This window comes from Peromyscus maniculatus, chromosome 6 (genome assembly GCF_049852395.1).
Source record: "Peromyscus maniculatus bairdii isolate BWxNUB_F1_BW_parent chromosome 6, HU_Pman_BW_mat_3.1, whole genome shotgun sequence".
Classification (NCBI taxonomy): Eukaryota; Metazoa; Chordata; class Mammalia; order Rodentia; family Cricetidae; genus Peromyscus; species Peromyscus maniculatus.
This window is the reverse complement of record NC_134857.1, coordinates 128,686,888-128,706,043: the sequence shown is the minus strand read 5'-3', so window position 1 is coordinate 128,706,043 and position 19,156 is coordinate 128,686,888. Positions and strand designations below refer to the sequence as shown.

The 19,156-nt window shown below is 38.6% G+C and overlaps 1 protein-coding gene across 47 annotated transcripts in view; it reads left to right on the top strand.

Annotated features, from left to right (window-relative positions):
- Adgrl2 (adhesion G protein-coupled receptor L2) overlaps positions 1-19,156 on the top strand; it is a 647,549-nt gene that overhangs the window by 591,040 nt on the left and 37,353 nt on the right. For 36 of the 47 annotated variants that reach the window (XM_076575175.1, XM_076575176.1, XM_076575178.1 and 33 more), the window contains 3 exons: positions 4,551-5,351; positions 17,995-18,288; positions 18,829-18,932. In XM_076575175.1, the coding sequence (XP_076431290.1) occupies positions 4,551-5,351; positions 17,995-18,288; positions 18,829-18,932 (1,199 nt within the window). Of the gene's footprint in view, positions 1-2,847; positions 3,656-4,550; positions 5,352-17,994; positions 18,289-18,828; positions 18,933-19,156 lie in introns of those variants that run through there. The other 11 variants (XM_076575206.1, XM_076575205.1, XM_076575200.1 and 8 more) reach the window with 3 other exon arrangements.

Below are 19,156 nucleotides of genomic sequence, written 5' to 3'. Positions count from 1 at the left end.
CCAAGAACAGTGTTAAGCAAATATTACTTTCAGACTCTTAAGTAATTTCTTGCGCTGTTTAAGAAAGGAAAATGTGGATATCTTCTGGAACGTCTAACTTTCAAAATTTTACTTTTTCAGTTCTCCAGAAGTATTGTATATTGTGCACTAAACTTGCAAATAGCTGTACTCAGAGAAGTATTTGTTCTTTTTTTTTTATTTAGTTTTTGTCCTTCAAAATAAAAAGTAAACCCAGTAATTAATTTCCTGTTGCCTTTCTAGAGTTTGCAAGAGGCAGAAATAAGTCTATGACTGTTTTCCTTTTTGAAGAATAGAAGTGGTTATCATTCCTATATACCGTACAGCAGTGACACACTATAAGCCACATGGTTGCAGCCCATGTGAAAATGTCATGCAGAGCATTCTTAGGTTATTCTAGCCTTGCATATCCTCATTGCTCCCCATTCTCCCCTCTTCGCTTCCCTTATGCTCCTGTCTGTGATAGCCTGTCCTCACATTCACTTTTATTTTAAAGGTCCAGCTTTCACTATTCCTTGTTTTAACAATTTATTTGCTTTTCTGTAGCATTTACTTACCCCTTTCTCACATTATTTAGATGTCACCATCATATATAGTTTATCATACATGCCTTACCACTTGGCTTAATGCCAATCTCCATCTATAACAAATACTTCAGGAACCTCATAGACTCCAAAGTGCTCCGTCCTGTTCTCAACGATTTCAAAGACTTTCCATGACTTCAGGAAAATGGCAATAAATTCATTCGGTAGAGAACTTAGAAATGCCACTCTTTGGTTTCTTTTGCAAACAGGCAGGTACATTGTATGTGCCCTTTTACATTTGTCCAGGTAACTTCTGTATCAAAATCACACATACACACACGCAGGGCATGCTTTATTGTGTACGGAATGTAGGTATCACAGCATGCAAGTGAACATTAAAAAGTCATTAGGGACCTTGGAGGAAAGGGGATTATTCAGACTGGAGTTCACATCCTATAAGCAGGCATGACTTTTTCAATCTTGTGCCTACTTATTTCAAATTGCCACAGTATGTAAGGATTTTATCCTAATGTTACCTAAAAGTTCTCTCATTTGATGAATAAATTGTATTCATGTTGATTAATTAAATTGCCATCAATGAATAAATGTGAGATTATTTCAAATGAAATAGTGTGTCACTTCAGATACAGAGTATGTAGGCTGTAGTCAATTTGGGTCTGTTTTCTGTCTTGTAAATCCTTGGAGTCCTCTGCTGATGTTGGTGGGTGTGTACATGTATGTTTGGTTCATAGAATATTAAGTATATCCTTATAAATTCATTGAATATCTTAAGACAAATTGCTTATATAGGCATATGATTATGAATCCAGATCATTGTTAATTTTACTGTATTTTTATATTCTTCTGGTAGATAGAATTTTGGCTGATCTGATAGATATCTGCCTTTTTGATTTCATAAAAATCTTTATATGGAGTTTTTTTTCTTTGAAGGATTCATCCATCAATCATCAAAGATTTTATTTTAGAAAATTTTTGACTTTGGATGTATTTTCTCAGTTTTCATTGGAATTATAAATTGTATAAAATTAATACCCATTTACTTTTTATTTACATGATATGGTTTAAATCATTAACAAATGAAGTAATTTCTGTTTATGTTTTGCTCAGTGACTGCACTGTAATTTTACCCCCTCAAATAAAAATAATTCAGTCATCTTCACTGAATGGACAATACAAAATACATTTCCTTAATTTTTTTATTGAACTGCTTTAAAGTTCTCTTGTAATAAGTAAGCATTATAAGAAGTATTAATCCTCTCCTTTACACCTAATTGCTTTATGTGAGTAAAATCATTGTTTCCTTAAGGAACAATGCAGCTGTCTGTAAATGCAGTCTGAACGTCCTCCACACTAATGCTCTCTCTTCCCCTCCTTCTCCACCATGCCTGTCCATTATTGATTCTGAGCAGGTACAATGTGCTCCTGATGGAGGAGTGATCTTAGGTCCAAGTGCTACAGAACAAGTGTTGCTTCCCAAACAGCACACTGCACTTGTCCTGTTTTCCCTTACACAGTCAGAAGCACACCAATCAGAACAAGTGTGTTTCCTGAAAGTGCTTAAACAGACCATGTTGGTTAAGCAGGTTATAGCTTAATTTAGAAATTATATGCTGTTGCTATGGCAAAAAAAATTTTTTTAAATATTTGTGTGATGTTTCTCTCAAAGGAGTTCCAGAAGGTCACTGTTTTATCTTGACGAATAATTATACTTCTAAAAAATATGTAATCAAGCTGAGATTGTAATAAAATGTGCAACTACACTCTGAATAATCAGTAGTCGCACACTGTGGTGCATTTTGAAAGGGAAGAAGAGGAAACACAGCATCAGTGGAGTTGTTTTTTAATACTCAGGCAACATACTTGAGAGGCTGCACTGAATCTCAGAGTTGCACTGTGTGTGCCCTCGTTGGAGGAGACTACCTGTCAACTAGAATCATGTTGCACCTTCCCTGGTGCTAACCCACTTAGGGTTTCTCCCTACACTTCCTCTCATGTCCTGCCCGGGCCAGGTCTGCCCTGTGAAAGCCCTCCCCTTTCACGAGGTCTGTGGAGGGAGACATTGGATGTGAATGCTGGGTGTGACAGTTGTTGCATGCTGGCTTGCTTTATATGTTAATAAATGATGGTCAAGACAATGTCATAATGAGCTAACCATGATTCTTTCTTCCTTTTCCTCCCTGCCACCTGTGCTTGCTTTTCCCTTGTATGTATTTTGCTTACTTTTTTTTAATAGACTTAATATTACAAGTTTGATAATGCATATTATATATGATATAGAAAATTAAATTAGAATTTTGTAATGTAAACTATATGCAATCTTAAAAAAGTAAATTTGCTAATACGTAATGGGCATTATCTACCCCTTCAAACCCCCTATTGGGTGAAGGGAGATTTATATATTCCTGGAAAGGGGGCATTTTGCTAAATGGTTAAGATGGATTTTTCTAAAAATAGGAAATAATAGAACAATAATTGAAATATACTGAGATGCATGACTGTGTAGTTACTTGTCATCTAAATATCTTTGGGGAAATCTAGTCATCTCAATAGTTATTAAATTTGGCTTAAACTCCAAAGTTGTTTTGTTGTCAGTCTTATACATATATTTTCCTGCCATGCTGATATCATTACAGTCAGCCTGATAATTAAGCTCACACAGACCAAATGGAGATGACACAGCTGTGCATGCTTTTATGTCTGTAGTGTACATATATAAAGGAAAACTTGGTCAGAAGGCCGCTTGGCTTTGGCAAGGCAAGAGTATGTTTAGCTTGCATTAGTGAAGAGTTTCATTATTTATTCAGGCACACTAAGTGAAGCAGCATGCCAACTTATTTGTCTTGCCTCCTTAATCTTCTAAAATGATTGATCCGTGTTCTTTTATGTAACTTTAGAATCTCTCTCCTGCTAGGTTCTCCTGTGTGTTTCTCTTTATCCAAAGTAGTACAACTTCCTTATTCTTCCTATATTTAGCATCTATTACGAATTCAATCTTAGACTAATAGTCAATTTATTTTTAATCTTTTTTCTTTTTTCCTTGCACTTTTTTTTTATTTTCCTTCCGATGCTTAAAATAGAAGTGGAGCAAAAAGGTAAATAATGTGCACAGTCTCAACCCCAGCTCCCTGTTATGTGCCTTATGGATGTGACCCTCCTCCCTCCCCTCCCCTGCAACGCTCCTGTATTAAAATGATCAGCAGGACCTCATAATGCACCTCATAAAGGCGTCAGCTGCTCACAATGAAATTGTATGGCTGCTAATCTGGCGATGGGGTAAATTCTGAAGTCGGCGAAGGGGCGCTACCCTTTCTGTTTCTTTTCTACCCTCTATCTCTTTCTCTGACACCCTTGGATATTTTCTTGTTATTGAAGTGTCATCTTGCCTGGCTTCCAGAACCCTCTCCGTAGCATGCCATGGTTACAGGGTCTCCTGGTCATCTCATCATGCTTCCCCTGTGTTGACTTTTCTCTACTCCCGATTGCATTTTCCTAAAATTTATATTCTCCAACTTGAAGCACCTGTAACTTCTATAAAAAGTTCAAAATGAGTCTTTGCATTGAGTTTTCTGCTTCATTAGCCTTATTTTGTGGGAGGTGTTAAAGGTGTATGAGGGTTAGAAGTCATAATGTTTGGGTTGGAATAAAATACTTATCCACTCTTAAGCACAGGTTCCAAGATTTGACGCATGCATTACCAAATTATTAAGTAAAATCACAAGTCAGAAATCTAAATTTTATCTTAGTTATGAGTGATCCCAAATGTAGGTTTGTATTTGTGAAAATAAATGCCAGCTATTATGTACGCTGGAAACTTGATTAGAAAATCTTTGGAAAACAAGGCTAGCACGTAAAAATATAAACTTCTAAAAGCTTAATGCTAAACAAAATGGATTTTCCTCTTTTGATATGTAATTAATAATATGTGTGATTACCTTTGTCCTTTTTTTAAAACTGTTCACTTCTTGTCTTTTTTTCTGTGACTGTTAGTTTTTGTGTGTCCTGGGACCTTGAAAGCAATTGTGGACTCACCATGTATATATGAAGCTGAGCAAAAGGCAGGTGCTTGGTGCAAGGACCCTCTTCAGGCTGCAGATAAAATTTATTTTATGCCCTGGACTCCTTACCGCACCGATACTTTAATAGAATATGCTTCTTTAGAAGATTTTCAAAACAGCCGCCAGACAACAACATACAAACTTCCAAACCGAGTAGATGGTACTGGATTTGTGGTATATGATGGAGCTGTCTTCTTTAACAAAGAAAGAACAAGAAATATTGTGAAATTTGACTTGAGGACTAGAATTAAGAGTGGTGAGGCCATAATCAACTATGCCAACTACCATGATACATCACCTTACAGATGGGGAGGGAAGACTGATATTGACCTGGCAGTGGATGAAAATGGCTTATGGGTCATTTATGCTACCGAGCAGAACAATGGAATGATAGTGATTAGCCAGCTAAATCCATACACTCTTCGATTCGAAGCAACATGGGAGACGGTATATGACAAGCGTGCAGCATCCAATGCTTTCATGATATGCGGAGTTCTCTACGTGGTGAGGTCAGTGTACCAAGACAACGAAAGTGAAGCAGGCAAGAACACAATTGATTACATTTACAACACGCGGTTAAGCCGGGGAGAATATGTGGATGTCCCTTTCCCCAACCAGTATCAGTACATTGCTGCAGTGGATTACAATCCCAGAGACAACCAGCTCTACGTATGGAATAATAACTTTATTTTACGGTATTCTCTGGAGTTTGGTCCACCTGACCCTGCCCAAGGTAAGAATGTTTGATGTTAGCCCTCCATCATTTGTACTACTTATTTTCAAGGGACTTCTGAATTTTTCCCAATAGCTTTTCTTCTTCTCATTGTTAAATCACAAAGAATGATCTGGTATATCCAGCCCTGTTTTGCATATTTTCTTTTAATCAATTTGTTCATTTACATGTTGATGTCAAGAAATGATAGCATTGCTTGATTTAGTATTTTATTGCTAAACATACAGTAACTCCTCCAAACCCATTAATGCTTTTCTTCCTTACCTGTATTCCGAGCTGATTACACTGTATTCTCAGGCCTTTACTCTTGGCACAGGTGATTAAGGGAAATGTGTTTTAGGATGTCCCAAGAGAATGGCTGGGATTGACATGCAAGGCCAGAGTTATGTGTTCTGGAGTTTTGACAGCTGTGCTCTGGGTAGGTGAGGGAATCTTCAAACTTCTTCCTCTTCCATCATATACAAATTACACATTTTCATTTCCTGATAAACTCATGGCAGTTTTGTCTGTATTTCTGTAATTCCACTTGGAACATACAGGCTATGTGTTTTAAGTGAGTCCAAATGATCTGTGGTAACTCTGCTAGCATTTTCTTGACTTGCATCTGCTGAAGATATGTTCAAGAAGAACATTGTTTTGGAAAGTAGTGTTAAATTTTTAGAAATATAATTTGATTTATCAATTATTTCATTTATATGAGAAATAGATTCTGGGTGTAATTACATTAATATTTTATTTAAAAAGAGATTACCTCATACTCAGGGTAAAAGAGTAACTCGTTAATGATTATCATATGTACTAATGGTGTCTTTTCAAATGAATAATGTTTGTAGGTGTAAGGTATAAATGAGTATTTCCTTCACTGAGTAAATTGGAGTTTTTAAATTTAGAAGTTATTCAAAAATTTGAAAACTGAAAAGTTTGTGAAATGATGATATTAACCTTTTCACCAAGGTAAAACACACCCATCTGCTAAAGCACTACTGTTAGAGATATCCACACTCATTAACACACAAACACTTCTCTTTAAATGTGTTATTAATAAGTTCTAAATATTGTCACATGGTCAGTACCTTAAAAGGGGAAATCAGAGCTTTTATGATTGAATTTCAAATTCGAGTCTTCATAGAGTACCAAAATGTGTGTTGAGTTTTACTTGTAAAGAAAGATCATTGACGGCATACTGATGAATCATGTATGCCTGGAGAGCCTTGGTTTAAAAATGCGGCTGTAAAATCTGTTGTTAAATTTTCAGGAGCGAAATCTCCTTTAACAGCATAAATCTTTACTGATAGCCTCTTAGAATCATTTGTTTTAAAGTATGTGATGTCTGTTTGCTCTAGAGGCTAGCTGTTTGGGATGCTTCGTGCATCCTAATTTTTCTAAAAGGTACTACAGTGCTTCTGTCTCATCCTTCCAGCCTCACATAAGAAAGACTTAAGGCACTGGCAAGCTTCAGGCATTGGCTAAAACTGTATTGATCCCTGGTTCACCTTTTTTGTAAGCTGCTCCACCTTGACAACTGTTACACTTGTTTTGGGTGGCAGTAAATCTTCCCCCCTCACTAGGAAAAAAGGAGACGTGGGGGGGGGCGATACCTTGACAACTACTAATTCCTAATGAGGCTATAGTGGAAGGGTTGAGAATGGTGTGTGGTGTATAGATGAATTCATTGAGTACAGGTTCCATTTGCATAACACAGTGACTCACCTTCTTGTCTTAAAGCATCTCATTAACTATGAGAAGCGGTAACAATGGCTTTCCCACTTGTGATCTATCTGCTTGTACATTTTGTGTGCAATTTTAGTCAAGAAGGCTTTGGTAATTTAGGTGTTTTTCAGAAAGAGTCCTTACTAGTTTGAAAATGAGACACGCAGCAAGTGAGCCTTCCCATGACAGTGTTTTATCTTTCCAAATAGTTAGCCATTCTTTCATATTCCCAGAACATAAAAATTCATATTGACCCCTTATTAAACCCTAAGTAATAAAACATTTTACCTGACCTAAATTTTTCGTGCTGCTGTTTGACCCATATTCTCATTCTCTCTCCTTATAATGTATCTTCTTTGGCTTCTAGAGACTCGTCTTTCTCTTCTGAGGTGTGTATTCTATATATGCCTAGAGGTGGGGTCTCACACAACTATCCTGGCCAATAGATTTAGGTCAAACCAATAAGGCACATTCAGCTTACCAGAAGCAAGATTCAAGAAATGGATAAGGCTAGGGGACAGAACAACCAGAAGAATTGAGTCTTTGCTTTCTGTAAACCAGGAAACCAGCAACTGACTTGTACCGTTAAAATTCTTAAGTCTTAATGGACTGGGTTCCTGGGAAGAAGAGCCTACAGAATTGAAGAACAGCCTACGCTGTATAAAACAAACAAAACAAGTTTTAAAAATGGAAAGCAGTTTTATGGGCTCTGGATTGTATGTGGCCAAAGGAGTCAAGAGTGCTGCGAAGTCACCTGGTCTTTCCCTGTGCGTTGCCACCGTGCTAGCCCATCACTTCTAACACTCTTCTCAGTTTTAGATCAAGCCTTTCTAGTTTCGGATGGCACAAGTGTATTATTTAGGTCTCGTGATCTTTTTTAAACCATGTGAATATTTAGGTTTTGTTCCCCCTGTGAGTCATTTTCTTTGTTGTCTTCAACCACTTCCAGTCTTCCCTCCTTCCCTTTCTCTAGAGCAGGTCTCAAAAACCCTTTCTGGTTCTATTTTAACTCTTCAGTTTGTCCATAGAACTTGACATTTCTTAATCTTCCTACAGATCTAATATTCCAAATATTAACAATGAAATAGTATATCTTTAGGTCAGTGTAGGGCATTTCCTGAAGATTTGTTTGTCTTGACTATGAGAAGTCTGATAATTCTGTAACAAAAAAAATATGTTTTAGCAAAGGAGCCAGTTTTGTTATGTTTCTAAAATATTCAATATGTTACATTTTCTAAATACCTTTCCACTGATAGAAATGGGAGGCAGAATAGATTTCTACTCATTAAAGTCTTCCTGGGTACCAGGCCAATGTGTTCATCAGCACTGACTCTTAGATGTCACTCAAATGATACATGGTAGGCAGAGTACTAAGTCCGTCTAACTGGATGTTTGCTAGGATGCTTTGATAAACAGAATCTTGTAAAAAGAATTGGTATTTATATTACAATTCTGTTTTGTGCTGCTCATCAGAAAATGTTTTCAAAGTTTGAACCTTTTGCCATGTTCATGATGCAACTTCACCTTCTCATATTCCAGAATAAGGGCAGATTGCTTTGTAGGACTCTGTCCTTTCTCAGTCTTTGAACAACCTCTTACCTAGAAAGGTAAGGCCAAACATTGAAGAGGATAACCAGGTGACCTTAAATCAGTCACCTGACTTCTCCATGGCCAGATTTTCAGAAAGTGTGTGAGAAGATAATTTGTGCCTGCTTCATGGAGCAGTAGTAAGAGTTGATCTATTGATCCAGACTGTTGGTCGTCATGACATTTGGCTATGAATGCTGGATAAATGCCAGCGTATGTATTGCCTGATGCCCCACTGACATTTCTCTCCATTCATGGAAAGAGATGATGATTTTTAGAAACACATCTTCAATAATAAAATATAAAAACTTATGCCTTGAAGTATCAGTAAATTTCAGTCTTCAAAAATCCCACACATTCTAGTCACACCCTATAGTTTAGTATATTGACAAGAAATACATGGCTTCATCCCTGTACCATGCTACACAAGTCCAGTGAGATTGTACTATTAATATTGCCTTATTCTTTGCCAAAGCATAGCTAACACTCAGTAATTGTGGTATTAATACATATCTGAGTGATTCCGTGTGTACTGATTAGTATAGTGTCAGGGGATGTGTAAGGTAGTGTAACTCCAAACCATTTCATTCTGCCCTTTTCTCAGTTTCCTCTGGTTCCCTGCTCTCTCTTCATGACTTGCTTCGGCAGCACATTTGACACTTTTGCTAAAGATTGTGATGCTTTGACAAATGTTAATTGAGAAAGCACCAAAAGCCTAGCTGCATTGTAATCAAAAGAAAATTACACAGGTTTAACAAGATGTCAGGAGGGAACTTCCAGAGACAAAGATAGACAGGTTTAAGTAGTTTTCCACAGCAGCTGGCTAGGCATGTTATTTGACTGATGTGCATAGACGCCTCTCATACGACCAATCATTTTAACCTAGAAATAAAACACATGCTTAAGATTTTCCCATTCAGATGGGAGGAGGGAGGAAGAACCAAAGTGTCGTGTATTTAACGATAACTAGAAGTTTGTCACACCTGAAACCCCAGAAATAGATACACCCTTTATCCTTAACTTAGCATGCTCTCTCAACTGTTAAGAATTACATAAGTATTTGTAGGGCACAGCCTAAAATGTTAAAAATAATAGTGATTTTGAATGTATGTTTTAATACTCAGTGTTGCAGTTTGTTTCTTGTATAGGTAAAATATAAAATCAATGGTTTTTAATTGATATTTGTTCACTGTATATAGTAATGGATCTCACTAAGATATTTTCATTTGAGCATATCAATGTTAATATTTTTAATAATATAAGAATAACTTACTTGTATATTTTAAATATAGGGTGCCATATTCATAGGATTTTAAGAATAAATTTGTAGTATCTATAAATAAGAATAAAACTTTTGGATATTTTTGACAGATTTTAAATGATAGTAAATTTTTGCTAACACATTTTTCAATGCTTAATTATTAATGGAGACAACAGTTGGATACTGTTGTTTTAAAATCTAGCTGATTTGCCGGGCGTGGTGGCGCACGCCTTTAATCCCAGCACTCGGGAGGCAGAGCCAGGCGGATCTTTGTGAGTTCGAGGCCAGCCTGGGCTACCAAGTGAGCTCCAGGAAAGGCGCAAAGCTACACAGAGAAACCCTGTCTCAAAAAAAACCAAAAAAAAAAAAAAAAAAAAAAAAAAAAAAAGATTCAGGCCCAGCGGCGGTCCACAGAGGTAGACAGGCCCGGCGGTGGAGACAAGCAGACGCAGGTAGGCCTGTGGCGGGGGCCCGTGGAGGTAGACGGGCCCAGCGGCGGCAGCCGACCGGGATATTCAGACCCGGCGGCAGCTGGCAGAGACACTCAGGCCCAGCGGCGGCCCACAGAGGTAGACGGGCCCAGCAGCGGCCTGCTGAGGTAAACGGGCCCGGCGGCAGCGGCCAACAGGGACATTCAGGCCCGGCGGTAGCCGGCAGAGACATTCAGGCCCAGCGGCGGCCCACAGAGGTAGACAGGCCCGGCGGCAGAGACAAGCAGACGCAGGTAGGCCTGCGGCGGCTGCCCGCGGAGGTAGACGGGCCCAGCAGCAGCCCGCTGAGGTAGACGGGCCCAGCGGCGGCAGCCGACAGAGATATTCAGGCCCGGCAGAGACATTCAGGCCCAGCGGCGGTCCACAGAGGTAGACAGGCCCGGCGGCAAAGACAAGCAGACGCAGGTAGGCCTGTGGCGGCGGCCTGTGGAGGAAGACGGGCCCAGCGGCAGCCCGCTGAGGTAGACGTGCAGCGGCCGACAGGGACATTCAGGCCCGGTGGCGGCCCCCAGAGGCAGACACACCCAGCGGCAGCTGACAGGGACATACAGGCCCGGCGGCGGCGGACCGCAGAGGTAAACAGGCCCAGGGACGGAGACAAGCAGACACAGCTTGGAACAGGGACGCCCCTAACCCCAACATCTGGGGAAGAAGCTATCTCCGTGGGTCAGAACCAGAACGAATCTGAACACTCCGTCTGAGGACAACCCAGGGCCCAGCTGCTGATCCTGTGAAACCCAACAACTTGGAGGTGTTGGTGAGACTACCCTGCTCAGCTGAAACCCATCTGGGAGAGGATTCAGATGCCTACAGTTTAAAGTCTGAAGAAACAAGATCAGCTGAGGAGTTGACAAATGAACAAAAAGTGACCTGAGAACACAGAAGAAGGCGCTACCCAGACACCAAACCAGATCACCAGAATCATAAGTATATAATTCACCGATCGAAATCAGCTGCCCCTGAAGAAATAGCCCAAAAGCACCAATTTAACCAAGAACCCCTACTAAACCAAGACTAAAAATTAGAACAAGAGAGGCACTCTCAGACACAGACACCACCTGCACCTCACAGAGGAAGAGATGAGTAGGCGCCAGTGCAAAAATACAGGCAACAACATAAAGACCTATATGGCAACATCAGAACCTAGTGATTCTACACCTGCAAGACCTAAACATACCATGACAGAAGAAACAGAAGAAATCAACCCTAAAAATGACATTAAGAAGATGATAGAGGCCCTTAAAGAAGAAATAAAACATTCCCTCAATGAGGAAATAAAAACTTTCCTTAAAGAGGAATTGAAAAACTACCTTAAAGAGGAAATAAAAACTTTCCTTAAAGAGGAAATAAAAAACTCCCTTAAAGAGGAAATAAAAACTTCCCTTAAAGAGGAAATGAAAAACTCCATTAAAGAGGAAATAAAAAACTCCCTTAAAGAAATGGAAGAAAAAACGAACAAAAAATGGGAAGAAATCAAAGAAAGCCAAGAAAAAGCAATTAAACAGATGAAAGAAACATTCCAAGATCTGAAAAATGAATTTGAGACAATAAAGAAAACACATGCTGAGGGAATGCTGGAAATAGAAATCCTGACAAAACGAACAGGAACTACAGAAACAAGCATAACCAACCGATTGCAAGAGATGGAACAGAGAATCTCTGACACTGAAGACACGATAGAGAAAATAGATTCGTCAGTCAAAGAAAACAATAAAGACAAAAAAGTCCTAACACAAAACGTCCAGGAAATTTGGGACACCATGAAAAGACCAAACCTAAGAATAATAGGGATAGAAGAAGGAGAAGAATACCAACTCAAAGGCACAGAAAATATATTCAACAAAATCATAGAAGAAAACTTTCCTAACCTAAAGAAAGAAATACCTATGAAGATACAAGAAGCTTACAGAACACCGAATAGGCTGGATCCAAAAAAAAAGTCCCCTCGCCACATAATAATCAAAACACTAAACACACAGAATAAAGAAAAAATATTAAGAGCTGCAAAGGAAAAGGACCAAGTAACATATAAAGGCAAACCCATCAGAATAACACCAGACTACTCAATAGAGACTATGAAAGATAGAAGATCATGGACAAACCTCATGCAGACACTAAGAGACCATGGATGCCAACCCAGACTATTATACCCAGCAAAACTCTTAATCACCATAGGCGGAGTAAACAAAATATTCCAGGATAAAACCAGATTTAATCAATACCTGTCCACAAACCCAGCCCTACAGAAAGCACTAGAAGGGAAAATTCAACCCAAAGAAGCTAAACACATCCATGAAAACTCAAGCAATAGATAATCCTACACCAACATACACCACAGAAGGACAACACAACACAACCAAAAAAATAACAGGAATTAACAATCACTGGTCATTAATATCCATCAATATCAATGGTCTCAACTCACCTATAAAAAGACACAGACTAACAGAATGGATTAGAAAACAGGACCCATCCATATGCTGCATACAAGAAACACACCTTAACTCCAAAGACAGACACTACCTCCGAGTAAAGGGCTGGGAAAAGGTTTTCCAAGCAAATGGACCTAAGAAACAAGCTGGTGTAGCTATCCTAATATCTAATAAAATAGACTTCAAACTAAAATCAATCAAAAGAGACCAGGATGGACATTACATATTCATCACAGGAAAAATCCACCAAGATGAAGTCTCGATTCTAAACATTTATGCTCCAAATACAAAAGCACCCACATTCATAAAAGAAACACTACTAAAGTTTAAAACGCACATCAAACCCCACACATTAGTAGTGGGAGATTTTAACACACCACTCTCACCAAAAGATAGATCTACCAGACTGAAACTTAACAAAGAAATAAAGGACCTAACAGATGTTATGACTCAAATGGACCTAATAGATATATACAGAATATTCCACCCTAACACAAAAGAATATACCTTCTTCTCAGCACCCCATGGAACCTTCTCAAAAATTGACCACATGCTTGGACACAAAACAAATCTCAACAGATACAAAAAAATTGGAATAACCTCCTGTATTTTATCAGACCACCAAGCCTTAAAGTTAGAACTCAATAACAACAAAAATTATAGAAAACCCACAAACTCATGGAAACTGAATAATACCCACCTGAAACATCAATGGGTCAAGGAAGAAATAAAGACAGAAATTAAAGAGTTCCTAGAATTCAATGAAAATGAAAGTACAACATACCCAAACTTATGGGACACTATGAAAGCAGTGCTAAGAGGAAAATTCATAGCTCTAAATGCACACATAAAGAAGATGGAGCAATCCCATACCAATGAATTAACAGCACAACTGAAAGCTCTAGAACAAAAAGAAACAAACTCACCCAGGAGAAATAGACGCCAGGAAATAATCAAATTGAGGGCTGAAATCAACGAAATAGAAAACAAGAGAACAATACAAAAAATCAATGAAACAAAGAGTTGGTTCTTTGAAAAAATCAACAAGATAGACAAACCACTAGCCAAATTAACCAAAAGGCAAAGAGAGAACACCCAAATTCACAAAATCAGAAATGAAAAGGGAGACATAACAACAGACAATGAGGAAATCCAGAGAATCATCAGATCATACTTCAAAAACCTGTACTCCACAAAAATGGAAAACCAGGAAGAAATGGACAATTTTCTGGATAAATACCAAATACCAAAATTAAATCAAGACCAGATAAACCATTTAAATAGACCAATAACCCCTAAAGAAATAGAAACAGTCATCAAAAGTCTCCCAACTAAAAAAAGCCCAGGACCAGATGGTTTCAGTGCAGAATTCTACCTGACTTTCAAAGAAGAACTAATACCAATCCTCTTCAAAGTGTTCCACACAATAGAAACAGAAGGAACACTACCAAACTCTTTTTATGAGGCTACAATTACCCTGATACCCAAACCACACAAAGATGCAACAAAGAAAGAGAACTACAGACCAATCTCCCTCATGAACATTGATGCAAAAATACTCAACAAAATATTGGCAAACCGAATCCAAGAATACATCAAAACAATCATCCATCACGACCAAGTAGGATTCATCCCAGGGATGCAAGGATGGTTCAACATACGGAAATCAGTCAATGTAATACACCATATAAACAAACTGAAAGAAAAAAACCACATGATCATCTCCCTAGATGCTGAAAAAGCCTTTGACAAAATCCAACACCCCTTCATGATAAAGGTCTTAGAAAGAATAGGAATACAAGGAACATTTCTAAACATAATAAAAGCAATTTATAGCAAGCCAACAGCAAACATCAAATTAAATGGAGAGAAACTCAAAGCAATACCACTAAATTCAGGAACAAGACAAGGCTGTCCACTCTCCCCATATTTATTCAATATAGTACTAGAAGTTCTAGCTAGAGCAATAAGACAACAAAAGGAGATCAAAGGGATACAAATTGGCAAGGAAGAAGTCAAACTTTCACTATTTGCAGATGATATGATAGTATACATAAGTGACCCCAAAAACTCTACCAGGGAACTTCTACAGCTGATAAACTCCTTCAGTAAAGTGGCAGGATACAAGATCAACTCAAAAAAATCAGTAGCCCTCCTATACACAAATGATAAAAGGGCTGAGAAAGAAGTCAGAGAAACATCACCCTTTACAATAGCCACAAATAATATAAAATACCTTGGGATAACACTAACTAAACAAGTGAAAGACCTTTTTGATAAGAACTTTAAATCTCTAAAGAAAGAAATTGAAGAAGATATCAGAAAATGGAAGGATCTCCCATGCTCATGGATAGGTAGGATTAACATAGTAAAAATGGCAATCTTACCAAAAGCAATCTACAGATTCAATGCAATCCCCATCAAAATCCCAACACAATTCTTCACAGACTTGGAAAGAAAAATACTCAACTTTATATGGAAAAACAAAAGACCCAGGATAGCTAAAAGAATCCTATACGATAAAGCAACCCTTGGAGGCATCACCATCCCGGACCTCAAACTCTACTATAGAGCTATAGTAATAAAAACAGCTTGGTACTGGTATAAAAACCGACATACGGACCAATGGAATCGAATTGAAGACCCTGACATTAATCCATGCACATATGAACACCTGGTTTTTGACAAAGGAGCCAAAACTATACAATGGAACAAAGAAAGTATCTTCAACAAATGGTGCTGGCATAACTGGATGTCAATATGTAAAAGATTACAAATAGATCCATATCTGTCACCATGCACAAAACTCAAGTCCAAGTGGATCAAAGACCTAAACATAAATCCAGTTACACTAAACTTAATAGAAAAGAAGATAGGAAGCACTCTTGAACGCATTGGCACTGGAGACCATTTCCTAAATAAAACACCGACAGCACAGACCCTGAGCACAACCATTAATAAATGGGACCTCTCAAAACTGAGAAGCTTTTGCAGGGCAAAAGACACAGTCAATAAGACAAAAAGACAGCCAACAGATTGGGAAAAGATCTTCACCAACCCCACATCTGACAGAGGATTGATCTCCACAATATATAAAGAACTCAAGAAACTAGACATCAAAGCACTGAACAGTCCAATTAAAAAATGGGCTAAAGAGCTAAACAGAGAATTCACAAAACAAGAACTACAAATGGCTGAAAGACATTTAAAGAAATGCTCAACATCCTTAATCATCAGAGAAATGCAAATCAAAACGACTCTGAGATACCACCTTACACCTGTTAGAATGGCTAAGATCAAAAACACCAATGACAACCAATGTTGGAGAGGATGTGGAGCAAAGGGAACACTCCTCCACTGTTGGTGGGAATGTAAACTTGTACAACCACTATGGAAATCAGTATGGCGGTTTCTCAGAAAATTAGGAATCGAACTACCTCAAGACCCAGCCATCCCACTCTTGGGCATATACCCAAAGAATGCTGATACATACCATAAAAATACATGCTCAGCTATGTTCATAGCAGCACTATTTGTAATAGCCAGAACCTGGAAACAACCTAGATGCCCATCAACGGAAGAATGGATGAAAAAAATGTGGTACATATACACAATGGAGTACTACTCAGCAGAGAAAAACAATGAAAGCATGAAATTTGCAGGCAAATGGATGGAACTAGAAAATATCATCCTGAGTGAGGTAACCCAAACCCAGAAAGACAGTTATGGTATGTACTCACTCATTGGTGGATTCTAGATATAAAATGAACAATCAGACCACAACCCATAGAACCATAGAGGCTATATATATATAGCATGGAGGTCCGTAGGACGACTGTGGCATATAATAAATTTCAGTTTTACTCAATTATTGAAAAAAAATAGCCAAATGAATGGAAACACATGAACTATGAACCAAAGACTGAGGGGCTCCCAGCTGGATCAGGCCCTCTGAATAGGTGAGGCAGTTGATTGGCTTGATCAGTTTGGGAGGCATCTAGGCAGTGGGACCAAGGCCTGTGCTCATTCCATGAGTTGGCTATTTGAAACCAGGAACTTATGCAGGGACACTTGGCTCAGTCTGGGAGGAAGGGACTGGACCTCCCTGGACTGAGTCTACCAAGTCGATCACAGTCCTCGGGGGAGGACTTGTCCTGGAGGAGATGGGAATGGAGGGTGGGCTGGGGGTAAGGGGAGGGCGTGGGAGGGGGGAGAATAGGGGAACCCATGGCTGATATGTAGAACTGAATGGTATTGTAAAATAAAAAATATATATCACAAAAAAAAAAAGAAAAAAAAAAAAAAAAAAAAACTTGATTCAGGAAACCCGGAAAAAAAAAAAAAAAAAAAAAAAAAAAAAAAAAATCTAGCTGATTTAACTCTTTGATAGCAATGTTGGCAGACTGAAAAAGAAGAAAAAGAAAACTTTTCTTAAAATAATTTTTTTTTTTTGTTTTTTGAAATGTGTAACTACAGTTCTTTTACATTCTCTGTAAGGGTCAGTGAGATAATGACAGCTTGATTTTTGAATTCATGATCTGTTCTAACCCCTGTCTGGATACGAAACTACATGGTGAGCTCTGCCCTTTCATCCCCACCTTGCAAAGGAAAGATGCCAAACCCAGACCAGCGTAAGCGTGCCAAACTTCTCTTCTGTTTGGATGTGATCAGGCATGCTTAAAAATCCCTCAAGCAAGAACGGCCGCTGGCTGGAAAGATGTCAGTGTTTGTTTTCCTGCAGGACATGGAGTGGATGACTTCAAATCTTTTTATCTTCCTAATTATCCATAATTGTCAGAGGTTTTTTTCCCCCCTTGATCTTTTGCATTTGTTGATAAAGTATGTTTGTATAATAGAATTTTCCTGCACTGCCTTCATTTGTTTAGCGCTTTATGGAGAGATTGCACTTAAATCATGTGGTCATATTTCACTGAGAGCTGAGCTACCATTAAGCTTAAATGGTCATCTTTTCCCCTTATGAATAAATTGTAATGGAAGTGATTTTTTTCTTCTTCTCCTTCCCTACCATAATTCTATTTGTTTATTTGGAATATATGGATGGGTGAAGGGGTGTGTGTATGCATGCACACATTCACATACAAGTGACTGAAGGTGAGCATGAGGGTGTGTTTGAGATTAATACACTCATCTTTTTTTCATAGTGCCTACCACAGCTGTGACAATAACTTCTTCAGCTGAGCTGTTCAAAACCACAGTGTCAACCACAAGCACTACTTCACAGAGAGGCTCCGTGAGCACCACAGTAGCTGGACCTCAGGAAGGAAGCAGAGGGACAAAGCCACCTCCAGCAGTTTCTACAACCAAAATTCCTCCTGTAACAAATATTTTTCCCCTGCCAGAGAGATTCTGCGAGGCATTAGAAACGAAGGGGATAAAGTGGCCTCAGACACAAAGGGGAATGATGGTTGAACGACCCTGTCCCAAGGGGACAAGAGGTATCTCCTGCCATGTATTATACCCTGTAATGTATGCATGTGTAGTTTAATGAGTGCCTTCTAAATGACACTGAAGCAGTTTCCGTAGAGGGAGATATTTGCAATAGCCAATTTCCTTATTTTGTTACATTACAAATACAGTTTCTCTACACAGCGTAAGGGTTTTAAACTATCAAAGTCACTTAAGATCAGGCACAGAATTACCTCTCACATTACCTATGTCAAACCTGAGATTTTTGTCCCAGGCCTCTAGTGAGGCTCCCCTACAGCTGTCTTTCTCATTATAACCATCACTTTGGATGAGTCTCACGAATATCAAGAGTTTTTTTTTCCCCCTAAATGTCTGATGTTTCTATGCTGACTTTATGCTTATTGTTTATAATCTTTTGCATTGCATGCTACTTTTTTGTTGGTTATTGCCAGCTCCTTCTATTAGCATTTATTCAAAATTTAACACACTGTCTAGGATCATTAGTGCCAATTTCCCAGTTCCCTAAAATACGGCTTTGGTTTCACCCTTGTTTCCTGCATGCGTTACAGGAACGGCCTCGTATCTCTGCATGGCTTCCACAGGAACATGGAACCCTAAGGGCCCTGATCTCAGCAACTGCACCTCTCACTGGGTGAATCAGCTGGCTCAGAAGGTGGGTTGGAATGTTTTGATGTGATATGTTGATTGAGGGCTTGAAGTTCTAACATAAATAATGTAGTTTTCTATGTTAAACCAGGCTCTGTGGTCCTTTGTTCTGCATAAAAGTTTTTTGATTTTTTTTTTTTTTTGGTTTTTGTTTTCCTTTTAAAGCATAGTTTTGTCTGTGTACTAGTCATTGAATGTTAAGTTTGTTTGGGGGTATGCTGTGTTCTGTGT